This window comes from Cyprinus carpio, chromosome B17, assembly GCF_018340385.1.
Source record: "Cyprinus carpio isolate SPL01 chromosome B17, ASM1834038v1, whole genome shotgun sequence".
Taxonomy (NCBI): domain Eukaryota; kingdom Metazoa; phylum Chordata; class Actinopteri; order Cypriniformes; family Cyprinidae; genus Cyprinus; species Cyprinus carpio.
Genome location: NC_056613.1, coordinates 10,641,182 through 10,657,948, shown reverse-complemented (window position 1 = coordinate 10,657,948; position 16,767 = coordinate 10,641,182). Strand labels below are relative to the sequence as shown.

Genomic DNA, 16,767 nt, shown 5'->3' with positions numbered 1-16,767 from the left:
TGTTACTTCTAAACCCACAAAAAAGTCTCTGTTTGCATAAAGCAAGCAACAACGCATTTGAAGAAACCTATACAAAAAAAAGTTTGCACATAGTTCAGTATCAAGATAATTTTTTAATAAGATCTGCTGAATCATGCCAGAAAAGCTCCACTGTCTTCTTTGATCTGGCTCCAGCTTTGATTCTGTCTCTACATGTCCCGAGACCGTAAATGGGTATTTTATGAACGTTCCCTAATTATATCCCTCATCGACTTCAGTCTGTTTGTGGTGAAGGGTCACTGTAAGCCTTTTGTACTTGTATCAGATCTTCCTGCTCTTCTCAGCCTGAAGAATGACAAATATTTACCTCCCTTATGCTCATATATAGACCTACACAAATCATATGCATTATATGACACTATCTTAATGTAGACCCTGTAATGTTCTACAACTTAATTTCCAAAACAACTTCATTAAAAAACCCTAAATTATGTTGAAATGTTTCACATGACAACTGCAAATCCATAACTTCCTCTCATCTTTTTCATACTGTGTGCTCAGTCTGCAGTTATACAATGCACAGTGAGAGTGCAGAAAGCAGCGCTGTACGCCTAAATAAGTGCCTGTTGAAATGAACCTCAGAGGAGCACACTTTATCCACTCCCTTTCCAAAAGAAACGCCTGCGGGGAAAGGTAATAGCATCCGGATGGCCTTAACTAAATATTCAGATTATCCTTACCTCTCATCATCACCCAATCAATCAACACTACCTGGAAACGTGTGTGTGTGTGTGTGTGTGTGTGTGTGTGTGTGTGTGTGTGTGTGTGTGTGTGTGTGTGTGTACGCTCTCTGATAGCAGGCCAAACAGCTCAGGCACAGGGTATAAGCCCTTCTTGGCTACATTGGCCCTCTGTTTCCATGGTAACTGGCTTGCCACAGTAAAGAGCAAAAGGAAATTAAGATTATCTGATTAAAAGTTCAAAGTTGAAACCCATAGAAAACAAAATGGAGGAGTGAGTCAACGGCTGAATAATACGGCAGACCTCAAGCCAGTTTGAGTGGGCTTTTGACTTCAATGACTTAGTCGCTAAAGCAATAGTTCACCCAAAAATACATTCTGTCAATATTTACTTACCCTCATGTAGGAGTGGGCGATGACCAAAAATTTTACATCACAATATGAGTAATTTTATTTCATGGCAATGATGTCTATCACAATATGATATCCATATTTGTAATACCATAATAATATCATAATTCTTGTCAACAGTGTCAATATCACAAAATATTGGCCTCAATTAAAAAAGCTCAAGCTCACTGAAGACAAGTAAACAGTCAGCAATTACATAAGAATAAGAAACTAATTACAAGCAATAAGACAAGAAAACTACAGTAGATAAATAAGAAATGCTACAGTACATCATATAAAACTCTCAAATGTAGCCTATAAAAACAGCATATTTTTCACTGTGAAAATTAAATATACCTTTCTACTTACTAAAGTTACAAAAGTGATTTAGTCCAAAGCGGTGAGAGATTTTCTCTCTTTTGTTGTTTTATTAACTAGAATGACTAGACTGCTATTAGAAATAGGAATATTAGACTGCTGTCACTTTAAGAGCTGCCCAGATCATATATGCTGTTACACATGTGTTTTCTTTCTCAGCTTTGCGTTCACTCAAGACATATAAAAGTGTTAATATTTGACCGTTCAAAGCCAACAAAGCAAAAATAACTCTTTTCAATGCTAACACATTCTATGAGCAAAGTCTTCACTTGTGCGCATCTCTCAGACAACACACACATACTGCGAAATTAGTTCTTTTTCTCTACTGAGTGCATTTCAGTGGCTTAAATTCAATTATTTTTTAAACCACAATACTTGATAACTAATGATTATGATAACGTTTTCATGACCACATAGCACAGCATCGTCACTTGAGCATGCAAACGCGATAGAGATGATAGTCCAAAATCTCTACCGGTTGACAAATTTCCACCAGTTAAAAGTATCTCACCTACCCCATTCCAAACCTGTATGACTTTTTTACAGTATGTAAATTGAACTGTTTTTCTCCATACAATGAAAGTCAATAAAACAACAATGGAGCTCATTGACTTCAAATTCTTGTTTTTTGTGTTCCACAGAAGTAAGTCATGTAGGTTGGAGGTTATGAGTAAATAGCAGAATTTCCTTTTTTTTTGGAAAATGTCTATGCTTTGGAAATTAAAAGGTGAAATATGGTGCAACAGCACATCCTCTGTTATCTTATTCCCTAGGCGACATGAATGATGTGTTAAGCAGTTTGTATAACACCCGACAGGCCTCCCGCACATCGTCCAAGTTCAATTTGCAACCGACACCTTGCATCTGGGCCTTTCCTCCGCATCCTGCCATGCCAATTCACTTTGCTGTCGGTCTTGTTTTACAAAAAGAGGCTTTAAATGCAACTCAATTCACAATTTCCTTCTTGCGCCCTACTGTAGAGGATACGACCCCATCTCCTCGCTTCCTCCCCCTCTGCCACACACAACAGTGTGCACTATTAGAGACAGGAGGAATTCTGATAAGCGTGGCATTAAACTCAATTTCAGATATCCGAAATCCCCGACCCACAAGCACCAACCCCCTGCTCTAACTTCTAATCTTCCTTAACTGCACAATAATACTTTATTTATCTGGAAGGGGTGGGTGGAATTGTCCTTAAGCAAGATGTGGTAGCACTTTACAGTATGCATTTCACACAAGAGCTAATCCTCTGGGAGAGAGAGAGAAATGGTTTGCCTTTTTGGTGAAGGTAAGACTATCCTGACTCAGGAGTAGGAATGCTGAGCTTATCTGCCTGCGGTTTTAATGCGTTTTGAAATGCTATGACAGATTAGGTAAACAGTGCATTTGATGAATTGGAGAAGAAGTCAATTGGCCATACAGCGTAGCGTTCAATCCTCACACAACACAAAAAGCTCTTTCTTACTCTCTTCTCATCTACTTTCCAAAGGCTTAGAGATGCCTCCTACCCAAATCTGATTTCCCTCACATTAACCTCCAGAAGGGCAGGTTACACTAAAGCTGGAGACATTTCCGCAGGTGGAGAGTTCAGGGGAGAAACGCTTTTAGTTTGCCACACTGAATCGGCTTCAAACTAGCTTCAATTATGAATGAGTGACAAAATAGAAATTATCTTGGACAGTGCAAGCCATTCAGTAGTGAATATTAGGTGACCTGCTTTTTTTCAACAAATTTTAATATTCTGAATGTGGCCACACTAACCTGTTAACAAGAAGAAAGAAGAAAATATCAGAGACCTAGCCATGACCCTGAAGCTCAGAGTTGCTGCCACCGAACATTTATATCCACAATTATAGTACACCTGGGTCATTATATGAAGACCTTCATTATGGGACCTGTATGCATTTTGCATTCAATTGCAACAGTAAAGTTCTAGAAATAAAAATCCAGTTCATTTTCTTCAGAACGAGAGTCCAAACAGCTGATAAAACATCACAATAATCCACAAGTAATTCACATTATTCCAGTCCATCAGTAAAATGTCTTGTAAAGCCAAATGCTGCATGTTTGTAAGAAGAGAAATACACACAGATCAAGCAGTGTTTACAAGTGAAAATGTCCTTGGTTGCAAGTTCCTTCGTTAACAATGGAGTTACTGTAAGTGGAACCATACGTTGCTAACAATTCCTTTGGGAAACGCACCATAGAATAGTTTTAAACAACTATGTCTGTGGATTTTGATGTGAGAGAACAACAGGGGATAGACCTGTATTTTGGCCAAAACTGACATATTTGTTTATTACAAATACACATCTTATCACTTCACAAGATATTAATTGAAAGACTGGAGATGTGTGGATTACTTGTAGATTGTGATGTGTTTTAATCGGCTGTTTGGATAAATCTGATTTTCGAATACTGTTTTGATTTAGAGTTTGTAATGTTTTGATTCACCTCGTAGCTGTTCATGTTGGTTCATGGTTTATAACTCTTTAACAAAGACTTCCAAACCAGAAGATTAGGGAGCTGGGCAAGTTGACTTGTTACAGGAAGTGCTTAGTTGGGCTTAGTTAGCTTTCAATACTGTTTTTTTTTGGAGCTGGGTTTTGACACAAATTTCATGATTCGATTCGATTCTCATTCACAAGCTTTCGATTCGATTACTGCTTTGATTCGATTATTTTGGATATATATCAGGTACAGTACTTGCCAAATTTTCAACAGGAACAAAAAAATCTCTCAACTAATGCTGTAAAATATACATGAGAGTCATTTGGTACTATATTACTATAATATTGAAGGTTAAAATTGACTGATTTGTAAGCTATAGAATACAACTGCTAAAATTACACTTAATGAAGTTTTTAAAATAATAAAGTTGCAATTACATAATAATATTTCTACTTCAATTCGTGTTTATTTATTTTTTTAATATAAACATTTAAATGATGACTGTCATAAAAATGTGATGTTTTATTCAAACATAAATTAAACATAAGAACAGTTTATGGTCACTGAATAGTTTTGTATCTGAAGTAAACGTGATGTTACGTGACATTGTTTACAAGACTTTATATTGACATCTTTGCGTGGCTGAAACACTGATTGAGCAATTACGAGACAGGATACAGATTGTAAAGTTGTACTCTTTATTTTAACTTACCGTCAGATGTTTATTCATGTTCATTTTGTGCTGAAACTGATATTAATGTTGAGGAGATGATCAGTTCACGAAGGCTACGTGCTGCTGCATCTGTTGAACTGAGGCACTATACAGCAATCTGTCACTCCACATTGAACCGTGCCAAAACGGCATTTAATGTTTAAATTACTTAAATACAATGGACATAAACCGAAATCTGAGACTTTGTTTCATATTAAAGCACCAAAGCACAATGCTTATTGCGATTTAGTGGATGGGACGTCCATTACCTGAAAACAGGTTAGACTAATCGATCCTTGGGATTTAAGAATCGATATCGTTCCTTAAAAAAAAAGAAATTGGTAAATATCAAGATTTTTTACCCAGCCCTAGTTATTTGACTACCTTAGTGGGCATTCCAGTTTTATTTCATGACTTCTCCAAACAACCCCATGATCCACACCTTGGTTTTATTCGATTAATACTTTTATAGAAAGTATTTGCCAGAGTTTACTGCCCTCTCTCTGTCTGTCTGACTTACATACATCTAACAAAAAGATAATCCCCCCAAATATCCCCAAGCAGTGTGATCTCTTCTTTCCTCTTCTCCTTTCCTTAACCTCCCTTCCCTCCTTTAACCATCCCATATATGACATTCATCCATCCACATGTCTCTCCTTTTCCTTCTCTAATCCTCTTTTTGGACATTACCTGCTAATAAAGATACTAAGAGGGGAGAGAGAGGGGGAAAAATATCATCTTACACCCAGTGGCAGATTCACCGAACAGGCCGTTTCACCCAAGAAAAAGAAAGAGACAAGAGAGGGAGAAAATATCCAAAATATCTATATCATGGAACTCGACTCTGTGCAGTGAAGTCTACTCATAAACAACTCAAGTCACAACTAACAGTAAATTATTATGGCAAGACAAATAGTTTTGGACATACTACTCAAAATCTTGAACAGTTATGGCACTTAAGAGTTGCCAACTTTTCTATCTTGTCTTTTCCTCCTCAATAGTTAAATTACAGATTTCCGCTCAAAGCTCCATAGTTCCAACAAGCCCGGTTTTCACAAGGACGATCTCTTTCACATACCTGCCTGATCTGCTTACATTCCTCTGCAACACTTGAAAGGTCATCAGAGGGATCTCATTGTGTTTAGCTAAGAGGCCTTACTTCCCCTTGCAAACTGCTCACACTGAAACAAGAAGTACATTGATTAGAATTTAATGCTGGCACAACTAATGCAAACTGACAAATTCTTTAAAACATTGTAAAATCATTCTTTGCTGGTTCCTGTCTGAATGAAGTACCTTAAGTCCACTCTGAAATTGTGTAGCACAGTGGTTAAAGATCTCACCCAAAATCTGAAAGGTTGCATGCTTAAACCCCACAAACAATAATTGTATCACCATTGTGCCCTTGAGCAAGACATTTATGCTCAGGTAGATCCAGGACAGTAATAAACATACTTCAATTTATCAAAATTCAACCAAATTTAAAGCAGTAGAACACAAAAACATGAATTGGCCCCATCTTATTTAATTAATTATTTATTTATTGTTACTTTTTACATTTTATTTTATTATTATTTTATTTTTATTGGTTGGTGTTTTTTTTTTTGTGAGTGTTGTGAAGTGTGTGAAGTATGTTTATTTATTTGTTTTTTTTTTTTTTTTTTTTTTTTTTTTTTTTATTTAATTTATTTAATTTTATTTAATTTTATTTATTTATTTATTTATTGAGGCTTGAAGATTTTGGCTCCCATTGACTTTCATAACATAGACAAAAACAGACATTCTTCAAAACATCTTCTGTTTGGTTTTCTGGGTTTATTTTTTAATGCAGAAAAAAAAATCAGAATTGTAATCTTTGGGTGAACTAGTGCTTTAAACTCAGTTGGAAAAAAATAGTGCCCTCGCAGTTTCACTAAACATGACAGATTAACCCTGACTGTGACCTCTGAGGACAGACCAAACAGCACTTATACTCTGCCCTCTGAGCCTGTGCCCGTACAACACACATGGACATTATAGGATGCTGATGATGTGTTTATTAGGTTTGTTAAGAAGTGATGACAGACTTGTGGGACCAGAATGGTTTCAGTGAAGCCCAAGCACTCCCTCTAGAGGTGAAAACAAGGAGTTCACATTTAAACATCTGGAAAAAAGACCAATGATCAAACAAAATTAACAGTACACCCTTAAAAACAAAGGTTCTTCACTGGCATCAGTTTCATGAAAAACCTTTAACATCAACATTCAACTCCACAAAAGGTTATTTATAGTGAAACAGGCTTTTTACATTATTCTAATGTTCTCCACACTAGGAAAATGGTTACTGAAATATTCTTTGGAGAACCCAAACTGGTTCTTCTATGAAAGCTGCCCTTTGGAACCTTTTATTTTTAAGAGTGTAGAGAACACCACTGTGCAAGCTGGACAGTGGAAAGAATCTGGGGGAATTCCAGGTAAATATATTCATTTGAAGAGGGTCCATTTGCATAGGGCTCTTAAATTTGTGACACTGCTCCCTGCTTGTGAGTGCACGAGTGCTTCCTCTAATCACATAATGACTAGAGTCAAAACAACATTTTTAAATGAGGACTAGGCTTTGATTAGTCAGGGCTCCACCACCAAAAATAAATTAGCTCTCAAAGTAAAGATGAAATGCCTCAGAGAAAATCACAGAATATGCAGTGCATACATAATAAACAACAGTCCTTATACAAATAGAAACTGACAATAAATGAATCAAAATAATTCTGAATAAAATGTATTAAATGCATTCTGGTCAAATGTAAATCCAGAGCAAGCAACTGTACGGTGTCAAATTGCAGACAAGCATTTAACCAGTTAAACCACCAGATGGAGCCACAGATACATAGGAGAACCTGACATAAAAAGACGCCTTTAAAATTGGCAACATATATAAAAATTTAATCTGCCTAATCATATTAGAGTTCTACACCTACAGTTTCACTGTGTAGGTCAATGTATTGCATTATTTGCAGCAATTTTCTCTTTCTCTCTCTCTCTCTGAAAACCTAGCAGACCGGAATATAATACATCCTAAATTAACTGAAACAGAAAGCCTTTCTTAATTTTTGAAATACAGCCTTTGACTTAAGCAAATGACATGAACTGGGTTGTGCATACAAGCCTTCTTATCTCATGCAACAAGCAACACAACAATGAATCTGGCAGAAACAGAATCACTGGGCCCAGAATGCAATGCATCTAGTCCACACGGCAGCATTTCATGGTATTTACCATGCAGATCGTGTGAACATCACTCACATTCCAATGGTTTGGGGAGGTTACAATACACACAGATCTCAAGCTGTATAATCCAGGCTATAGAAACAAGAGCATCATCTAATTACACATAATTACTTTCAGTATAATTCCCTGGAGCACAAAATGTACATTCTGTACATCCAAATGTACGATTTTGACATCCTCCTTGCCCTGGGCTCAGTCAACCTGTGCTTTTCAGCTTTTAAATGCATGCTTAGATGGATGCACTGTCATGTTGGAGAAAAATATGTATGTAAATTAATATTATAGATCAACAGGCACTTCTCTGTGCTCAATGAAAGCACCCAGTGAAATGGACATTATGTGGGTCTTATGCCCTTGCAAAGCTACAACTATTGTGTAGAAACATGAATCCAGTGGACCAAAGCTAGATGATGTCCTGTGGCAAGAATGATACCAGTAACCCAACATCAACATACAACAACCAGCAATGTTTTCCAAAGCACTTACCACAAACTCAAAAGGGTTTATTGACATTAGAGGCAATTTAACTGTATAATATAATATAATATAATATAATATAATATAATATAATATAATATAATATATAATATATTATATTTTTTTTATTTTTTTATAATTTAGTGTTTTTTTTATAAACGTGAAAAAATAATTGGCGAGTTTTGGCAAGCTTTGGCAAGATCCCAAAATGATTTAGCCTTCACTTAGTGTCTGATAGTTCCTGACTACATCTAATATTTTAAAACAAAAATTAGTTCTAAAAAAGAGGGACATTTATTGAATTATGCAGAAAAAGCGATGGAGATAAAAGCCTATGTTTCACATCAAGACAAGCTGTCCGTATCGCCCCCTCAAGAAGAATAACGAGATCTGTGCAGTTGCTCCACTGATTGGCCAGAATCATTCATGCTGTCACAAAGGATCATTGGATGGACCGCTACACACCCACTGCCCAGACAGCGTGGGCGTTTCCGTGGTAACAGAGGATAGCGGCGATCTTTACGTGGCCTCAGTGAGCCACTAATGAGTATGAGAGCATGTGAGTGTGCGTATGTGTGTGTGCGTGTGTGTGTGTGTGTGTGTGTGTGTGTGTGTGTGTGTGTGTGTGTGTGTGTGTATACTGTGCACTAGTTCATCTCTTCATGCTACAAACAGGGGTTTTATGTTTTAAGAGAGACGCTGCAGTGAAATAGAAATGTATCCAACATACGAATCTTGGCTGGTGTGTGGGGGTGTGTGTGTGTAAACCGATCTTCTGTTCAGTAAATGTCAGGGTTGCTTTCTAATTAGAGGAGCCAAAACGAAAGTAATTCCCCAGCAAAAAATCTAGTATAAGAGAAAACTGTCATTCAAAATGTCATTCTCATTGCAGTCAAAACATTGCTATATTTATGAATACTGTTAAATTAAATAGTGCCCTACGTGTCGACATGCAAACATACACACGTGCTTTTGCACAGACACGTGCACATGTGCAAATTCACATACAGATTCATATACACAAAGTGACAGCAAATTCATCTGACATCCCCCAGCCAAACAAACAAGAGCCAAATGCATTAAGCCTGGCTCTTCCCTCTAACTCTCTCTCTATTTTTGTATTCAAATACAGAGCCAAGTCACAGAATCGACTGTTTGTATTAGCAATACTGGATTTGTTATTACTGAGAGATCACAGATTTAAAGACATGTTAAAAAGTGCAGGGAGTGTTTTGAACTATATAACCCATAATTTAACAGAAGCCAACAATAATGTGATTATCTGTTCAGTTACATAGATGTTTTTAGAATGTATACTGGAATTGATTTGGCTTGAACAATAATAGCATATTTCTACCCTAGATAGCTTAAATCAATATTTTACCAAAGGTTTGATTAAAAGTGCTAGACTTCAAATCCCTCCTTCACTCTCTATTTTTCTTTGTGACTGCCTGTAGCTATTCCAATTGCTGTTGAAAAGAGCTGCTCAGATTATTTTTCACCCTATCTAGGAATTCTTGATATTAATCAAACGTTTGATTGTCAGAGATTGAAATGATTTCCATGGTGTCTCTCAGCATGTTAAATGGTGAGGACAAAATGTCTTCGGCCAAACTCAGGCAGTAAAGTAACATGTGTCTGATATGAATATCCTAAAAAGAGTACGTCAAAATTTACCACAAGAAATTCATGCCCATTTAAAATCTCCATGTTTTTAATGTATGTACACTATTGGGACTTTGTACTCTAAAATAATTTGCACAGTTTAAGAATAAGCAGTAGATTTCTATAACGCTTTCATTCGCAGCAATGAAATATGGATTATGTGAAAGTTTGAGACTTAAAGTTCTACAAATCACCATTGTTACAAACGTCGAAATTAAATGCGTTAAAAATCGCGTTTCTAAATGCACGTGACTGCAGCTCTACAAGATCTTGTAGGACTGAAGCTGTGTGTGCCAGCGAATCATAAAATTGTACCACGAGACCCAGGGCTTTTGCCTCATCGTGACGTGAAAGAGTTCCCTTCAACAAATATAAACACTGTCTAAATTTAGTCCTCTCACAAAATTAATTCCCTGACGAGTCCTTTGACTCTAGTCACGTGTGCGTAATTCGTGAGTGTGTGGGGGCGGCAGGGTGGGGGGTGACATTTTGACATATAAAGCTGTTTCAAGGGTGAATTCTACATTAGAAGCGCGCGCAAACTCGAGCTGCGCAATTGCGCAAGGCATTCCTTTAGGGTTGCGAGGAAAAGCGGATTAATCGTCCACTCTTGAGATTTCGCGTTCCAACTGTTCGAATGGATTTTCCCAACACTTCGCTGACTAAACGGAGGTCGGAGTCATGGAGACCCGTGGATCGAGCGCCCGTGTACAAGCGGATATCGCGTTGGGGATCTACAAGTTGCATTGATGCGATTTAGTTCCCCGTCATGAACTGTCCTGGAGTTGCGTTTCAAAGTTGGGGGCTTTAAGAGCGGGGAACATCATGCACACAGCGGAGCTCGCGCTCTCTCTCCTACTCGTCGTGATCATCGTTGTGTCGCTGCTGTCCAACGTGCTGGTGCTGATCTGCTTCTTGTACAATGCAGAAATTCGCAAGCAGGTTCCTGGGTTGTTTATACTCAACCTGACGTTCTGCAACCTGCTTCTGTCCGCCTCCAGCATGCCGTTGACTCTTATCGGGGTGTTGAGTAACGCGCATCCCGGAGGACACATTTTCTGTCAGGTGGTCGGGTTTCTGGACACTTTCCTGACCACTAACTCCATGCTGAGTATGGCTGCGCTCAGTATCGACCGGTGGGTTGCAGTGGTGTTTCCTCTGAGTTACCATTCCAGGATCCGTCACCGGGACGCTATAATCGCGCTGGCTTACACGTGGGTGCACTCGTTGTCCTTCTCTGTGGTTGCCGCGTGCCTCTCCTGGGTGGGTTACCATCAGCTGTACGCATCGTGCACGCTCTGTAACGGCAGGGCGGTCAATGCCAAGACGCAGTTCACGATTTACACCATGGTGCTGCACTCGCTCACGTTCCTGTTGGTGTCGGTGGTGCTCTGCGTCACGTATCTGAAAGTGCTCAAAGTTGCGCGCTTTCACTGCAAGCGTATAGACGTGATAACCATGCAAACGCTCGTACTGCTGGTGGACATTCACCCGAGGTAAGAATGAGTGAGAACATGCAGATTTTTACGTTTAGAAAGAAAAAAAGAAAAGAAAATTGGCAGCGGTGGTTTCCGGAACTTTATCATAGACGATAGTGACGATAATACAAGGATGTTGGCCCGTTTTAGGCTATATTAACTGTCAAGTTACTTAATTAAATTGTCTATATATTAACATGAAAAAGCACTGGTAACAAAACATATGTATAGGCCATATGCTGATTAAAAGTTAATCAAAATTGTCAAATGCAACAACAGCATTCAGTAATAATTCAGATGTTACTAAACACCATCATGTTAACAAACATAAAAAAAAAACAAATTCACATAAAATGCAACAAACCATAAACAAATGTACATAACCAATAACACCAATAATGTTTGTACAGTCAAGCAACAGTCTGGGAATTCCCCTTGCTTTTCTCCATGCTTATTACTATATATACTGTATATAAGTAACTTAATTCACTTTTTTAAAATTGTTAAACTTATATTACTACTACTATTTTTTATTTTATTTTTTTCAAATTATGCTTTTGATTTAAAGTGTCTGCACCAATAAATATTTTATATCACATATTCAGCACTCAAACATTAAATAGAGGCCAGAGAAACTCTTCAGTGCTGCTGGGTTTCAGCACCACGGTTTTGGTCCACAGCCCCTACAATAGATCTGACAGGGATTTTAACCTATTGAATTCTAAATAATTGTTCTTAACTGAGTGAACATGCATTTTATTCCTTGGATATATCACAGAAACAAACTACATATTAGAAATTAATTAACTAACTCATGAATTTTACATATTCATTGAAAAATGTCACGAATTAATAAACTGAGATTTTGAGACTGGACTGATAATTGACAAAGGTATCATATTTCAATAGATCAAGCAGGAATTAAACCGCTCAAGTCATGTGACTTTTCACAGTAACCATGTAAAATGTCAACATAAAATCAAGATGGTCTAAAAAATACATCAACAACTCTAACTGGACCCTTCGGACTAAATCCTTTAATAAATGTAACTGGTGCAATGACACAAAACATAAACAGAACTGTGATCAACAATTTCTACTTTAAAATAAATCAGTGATCATCCTTAAATAATATAATGTGGCACATTTGTATTCTGCTACCAAATAATGTAGCTGAAAAAAAAGTTAGTGGTTGAGCATACCTCTCTCACATGCCAACAGATATCAAAAGACATTTGTGCTCATCAGAGAGTGAACATCATCAGCTCATTGCCCAGAGCTCTGGATGACTTTCAATGGCTACGTCAACCACAATAACTTATTAACCAACAATGACAAATCACAATAGCCCTACACACTACATGTAATGAGCACATCTGGTGTTCAGGCAGGGGATGTATCACAGCACTCCACACATGCAAAGAGAAAGGAAAATGACTGCCAGCTGTTGGCTCTTTTGCTATCCATATAAATAAATAAAAAGCTACAGCTTTTTATAGACTGATGATAGCAATCAACCAATCACACTGTACTTCTGACACAAGTGACCATGTGAACAAGTGTTAAATAATCCACTGCAGGTGTGATGAAGTTAATCTGACATTTCAACGATTCACTGAAACAACTTGGGCAAACATCCTCACTCTATGTGAACACCTGTTATGTTTCTTGAATGTTTTGTGAGAATAAGTAAGGGTCCTAATATTGTCATTGGTAAAATATGTATGTTCATGGTGCATAGATATAGTTTTAGATAACATCTGTTTGAAGCTGGATAAAAGTCAGTCCAGTGTGGTTGTCTCATATGCATAATAACATAATACACAATTCAAGTGAGGTAGAGAGAATTTATATGGATGGTCTATATTTTTTTTTGAGTGTTGTTCGTCGGTGTTTTGTGGAGGAGAAGAGGAGGAGAAGGAGGGGAGCCCGCAAAATTAGTACATTCATTGGAACCTTCGTCATCTGTTTCACCCCGTATGTCATTACCAGGTGAGCCAGCTGCTTTCCTCTCCTGGGCTTAGCATCTGTGCAGTCATGCTGTTATTATAGTTTTAATTTGTTGGCCAGGTTGAGATCCCTAGATGTTATTAGCAGCATGCCTGATATAATACTAATAAGCTGGAGGACAATGCGTAATGTTTAAGGGTATTGCGTATTGTTATTTCATATTTTAACATACTCCATTTTGTTAGTGATCATTAGCCCATAGCTCTTTTTTTTCAATTAATACCTTTATATGGTACTAATTATTTTAGATATAAGGAACAATGTATGTTTAAAGCAAAACTGAAAAAATATGCATTACAAATAATAAGTAATATTACTTATAAATTGCAGCCCATTACTGATCACAATGTACCTGACAAAAATTGAGTCTATTACGTAATTCTATTAGATTACACAGTTTAGGTAATATAATGTGACTACATTTGATTACTTTTAAATTATTTTTACCTAACTCTTTTATCACACACACATTTGAATAATATTATTGTGTACCAAAAGTAAATATATTCTATTTTTTATTATAAACAACACAAAGTGCATTAGATGTCAGGGTTTCCCAAATTGAGGTTTGTAATGGAACTGCAGCATTTGATGAAAAGCTAATTAATGAAATCATGAAAATGTGAACAAAAAAATGTCAAAATAAAAGCACTAAAAAGGAAAATATTTTTTATTTGTTTACCTACATATCAGTGTTATCATTAACTGACATCAAAGAACTGTAATGTGCAAATGTGTTGTTAATCTGAAATATAATATACCTCATAAAATCTCAGGGGAACAATGTTTTAGTTTAAAATACTGTGTGAATTATCACGTAATACATTAAAGAGTAACTGTAATCGAATAAGTCATGAAATGTGAAGCCTGTAGTTCCCATACTCTGGACAGTCTCTGGTCATGCATGTCCACCTGACTCATAATCCAAAATGAAGAAGGGTTTCCTGACGAGGCATGTTACATAACCTGGGTAAGCTCAGAAAAGATGGAAGGATGAACTGTCTTGTGTATCTGAGTCTTACTGCAGCTTTTCTTCCTCAAAGCCCCTGTCAAAAGCAATTTTTATGAGCAATTGTTAGTGTCCCATTCAGGTCACAGATTATCCCTCACATAACCAAACTGAAAACAGAAATTGCTCTGCATTTACTGCCTCTGCTATACAAATGTATAACCTTCCATATGCAAATAAGATCCTGAAAATGTGTTAATTGCAGAGAACGGTCTTTGCAGCTTGTCTTGCTCATGTGGGTGTCATGTGTTTAGGATTGTTGAGCTATTTGTGACGGAGCCATTTAATCCATATTGGGGCGTGCTGTGTAAGAGTCTGGCGTACAGCAAAGCTGCATGCGACCCCTTCGTCTACTCTCTTCTGCGACACCAGTACAGGAAGACCTGCAGTGACATCATCAATCGACTATTGAAACGCAGTTCCCCAAATGGCTCCGGGCATCAGCAGGAAAATGGAAAGATTGGGAGGGCCAAGGAAATCGTAAAAGATGGGGAAGTTGAAGACAGACCTACACACTGAGGACTCCTGTTGCTATAGAGATGAACGATCACAAAGGTAGAGCTTCGACTCTGGAGAGAGAGAGAACAATGAAGGCAGAGGAAACAGCGGGATACCAGGCTCTGCATTTCTCAACTCAAAAAGAATTCAAGATATAACTGTAGCAAGAGATTTTAGTAGCAAAAGAGATTCTTTTTTTATTAAAATATTTATTAATTCTCTTCCTTCTTTTCTTTCTTACTACATTCCTTTCTTTCTTTCTCTAATCAATTCTGAAATCAAACTTCTGTAAAGCTGCAAGCCACGAAAGCTGCTAGTTAGCCAACATTCAAAGAGAATCCGTAGGGCCTATTACATATCGTGGTCTATTTGTGTCTTATGTGATAAAGTGCTGTTTAGACTTATGAATAGGTGACTGCTTTGACTTACTGTATCACATGGTGAAATGTGAGAAAACAAGATCGCATTGTGAGTCTTTCGACACAGAATAAGAAACAATATTTTCTAGATGATGTTTTAGTGGAACCAGTGGCATGTGGTTTTGATTTTTTTGTAGCATGTATTGTATCTTCAGGGTTTAGATATGAACCCCCACAGCAATGGGCGGACCTGTTCTTTCGGTGCCTTTATTTATTTTATTTATTTATTTAAAAGGAAACCTGCATAGACTGAATTTTAAAGTAAGTCCATGAAATGAACAAGCTCATTTCAGCAGAGAATTGTAGAGAAACATGTTGTGTAAACCAAAGGGTACAAACAAAGGAGATAAAATGAGTTTGAGAGAGAAACAAATAAGTTAAAAAAAATGTTGGATTAAATTCTGACAGCATAAACAGTCTCTTTTTCTTATTTGGCTCTGAAAATTATGTGTGAAAATATTGTGCAAGTGCCTGAAGTGCTGTCATATGGGTTTACTTAATTAATGTTCTCTGTGTGGGAACACTGGCCACAAGATGCAGAGAAAAAAAAAAAAAAAAACGTGGAAAGAGCAAAATGGAAAAAAGTGACAGTTTTTCTTTCCCTAATCGTTCTGTTTAGTTTTACAATGCCGTTCTTTGTCTATGTACTGTATATATGCATATACATTTTTGTATTTTTAAAGAGTAAATAATTTCTACAGGGTAATTTATATCTGAATGTCACTCTATAGTAAATATGTATTGTTTTATTTTTTTGTAGTGTGTATGTACGAATATGTGTGCGAATATGTGACATTTTGAAGTGAGAACATTATTACACTTTGAGGGTGTTCATGTATAAAACTACATGTTTAAATGTTTTTCTTTCGTGCAAATGTAAAGCCTTAGGAAGAAACATGTCTATTTTTGTTAAACAGAAAATAATGTAGTTTTAAATTTTGCTACATCTTTGTGACTTTGATGACAATAAACAGTGGGTTTGAAAAGAGAACAGAGGTTTTTGTTTTTTGTTTGACAGATTCTTGCAGAGCACAAAGCACAAAAGAAATGAACAGCAAGCAAAGAAGTCCAATTTATGCTCTGCATATCTGGTGTATTTGGTCTTTGACAGAGTCCCTGCCTTCTAAGTTTCATTCTGTCTGAGAAAAGGAAGAGAAATGCATGGAAAGTTAAATTCCAAAGCAGGAGAAAGAAAGAGAGAACGATAGGAATGTGGGGGAGACAATTACTTTCTGAAATGCTTTAAAACAGATTTCATCCCTCCTCTGTTCAACTGAAACGAAGACAGCTT

General features: G+C 37.0%; 1 protein-coding gene across 1 annotated transcript; it reads left to right on the top strand.

Annotated features, from left to right (window-relative positions):
- The first annotated feature begins 8,587 nt into the window (after nucleotides 1-8,587).
- On the top strand, nucleotides 8,588-16,464 carry gpr26 (G protein-coupled receptor 26). Its single transcript, XM_042742168.1, has 3 exons — nucleotides 8,588-11,558; nucleotides 13,419-13,532; nucleotides 14,814-16,464. Exons 1-3 carry the CDS (start codon nucleotides 10,888-10,890, stop codon nucleotides 15,076-15,078), a joined length of 1,050 nt encoding a protein of 349 aa, XP_042598102.1. The 5' UTR covers nucleotides 8,588-10,887; the 3' UTR covers nucleotides 15,079-16,464.
- The last annotated feature ends 303 nt before the right edge of the window (nucleotides 16,465-16,767 follow it).